This window comes from Eriocheir sinensis, unplaced genomic scaffold, assembly GCF_024679095.1.
Source record: "Eriocheir sinensis breed Jianghai 21 unplaced genomic scaffold, ASM2467909v1 Scaffold1453, whole genome shotgun sequence".
Taxonomy (NCBI): domain Eukaryota; kingdom Metazoa; phylum Arthropoda; class Malacostraca; order Decapoda; family Varunidae; genus Eriocheir; species Eriocheir sinensis.
The window spans coordinates 25,613-27,300 of record NW_026110799.1 but is presented as its reverse complement, the minus strand read 5'-3'; the positions used below and the strand labels follow the sequence as shown (position 1 = coordinate 27,300).

Below are 1,688 nucleotides of genomic sequence, written 5' to 3'. Positions count from 1 at the left end.
TGTATATATTTTTGTTATTGTATATTTGTGTATGTTTTTTTTTTTTTTTGTACAATAAACCTTTAAACAACAACAACAAACAAAATGAGCACCAAACAGGCTAAAGGTCTTTCCTTAACCTAAGAACACAACTTAGCGGATCCATACGGCTCAGCTCTAGCAGCTGGGTATCTGTCTTCGGAAGCACACAGGCAGCAATGCTTGGCTCACATGTAGTGGCCTAGGCTGCCACTACAATTGGTGACCTCCCGAGTCTAATATGAGGTACGACTTGCCGACCATGCTGCTGACGCCAACACCCGCGCCGCCGTCCCTGTTGGCCATGGTCTTCTCCCCACCTCACGCCCCGGCCACCACCCCGCCCCGTTGACCCGCCGGCCCACAGCAGGACGCGCCCAGCCTCCAGCCTTCACCTCGTGACTCGAGGCTACCTCACCGCCGGCAGGTTTCCGCATCTCGCGGCGCCCAGCCTCGTGACCTCCCCACGTGACCCGAGGTTCCTTCGCCCCCGGCAGGCTCCATCATCTCGCCGCGCCCTCCCCGCCCCAGCCACCGGAGACTCGTGTGGAGGTTCCTGCCCTCGCCCCTCGCCTCGGGCCGCCCCAATGACTCCGACAAGCAGCACCGCACCCAAGTAGGTGTCACCCTCCTCGCCGCAGTACCTCGCCACGCCCAACCTAGCCCAGCCCAGCCCTGCCCAGCCACCGCTCATACGCCCCTACGAGTGACTCACTACCGTACCTCAGCCTGTCTGGCCGCCACACGCACCTCCCACGGCCGCCTCCCTCCTCCGCCAGCCTGGCACACCAGTTCACTCGCCACCTCACCAGCTTCCTGCCGCTGTGGCTCCCGGCATCCCCACCGACGCCCCCAACCCCCGCGGCATCGGTATCACCGCTGGCGTTTCCTGAAGCGGCACTCCTGCCGCTGTGGCCGCTGACAGACCATCAGCACTCTTCCCGACCCGCGGAATACGTGTGCAGTGACGCCATGGCATAACACAAGCCAGCAGTGGTTCAGTGGGTTCTAGGTTTGAGCGTTTCGGGGACTCTAGGTCGCGGATCGATCGTCGCCAAATTCTTCACGCGACGCAGAGTCCTTTCTCTTGTAGAACCGAGCGTCGCGGAGACTCTGGGTCGCAGACCACACCTCACTTATTCCCACAGTGACCCTAGCTCCCCCATTATTCTGAGAATACATCAACACCCACGCTATCAGCCCCTCCAATCTCTCTCTCTCTCTCTCTCTCTCTCTCTCTCTCTCTCTCTCTCTCTCTCTCTCTCTCTCTATATATATATATATATCCATTTACACCCGACCTCTGCTGAGAGAAGGTCGTGACCTCACCCCGCTGCGCTCCACAACATCGCTTGCCCTGTGTTTTCGTCGTGTTCTTGGGATTGCGTTTGCTTTCACGTGCGTTTGTGTGTTCTCGCTTGTGGACCTTGTGTGTTGCCTGTGATTTCCCGACACGTGTTTGGTGTGTGTTCGCTTGTGGTTTCTGCCTGTGGTTGCCTCTGTGATTTGTGTTTCCGGTGTTTTTGCGTGTGATCTGGCTGTTTCCGGGTGTTCTGCGTGGGTTTCAGAGTGATTCAAGTGTGTTGTGTTTCCGGTGTTTTTGCGTGTGATTTGGCTGCTTCTAAGTGTACTGCGTGGGTTTCAGAGTGTTTTGAGTGTGCTGTTTTGTT

At 57.1% G+C, this 1,688-nt stretch overlaps 1 protein-coding gene across 1 annotated transcript; it reads left to right on the top strand.

The window, feature by feature from the left end:
* The first annotated feature begins 259 nt into the window (after positions 1-259).
* Positions 260-911, top strand: LOC126990115 (uncharacterized). Its single transcript, XM_050848665.1, has 3 exons — positions 260-365; positions 516-634; positions 747-911. The coding sequence occupies exons 1-3, from the start codon at positions 260-262 to the stop codon at positions 909-911; spliced, it is 390 nt and encodes a 129-aa protein (XP_050704622.1).
* Positions 912-1,688: the final 777 nt, after the last annotated feature.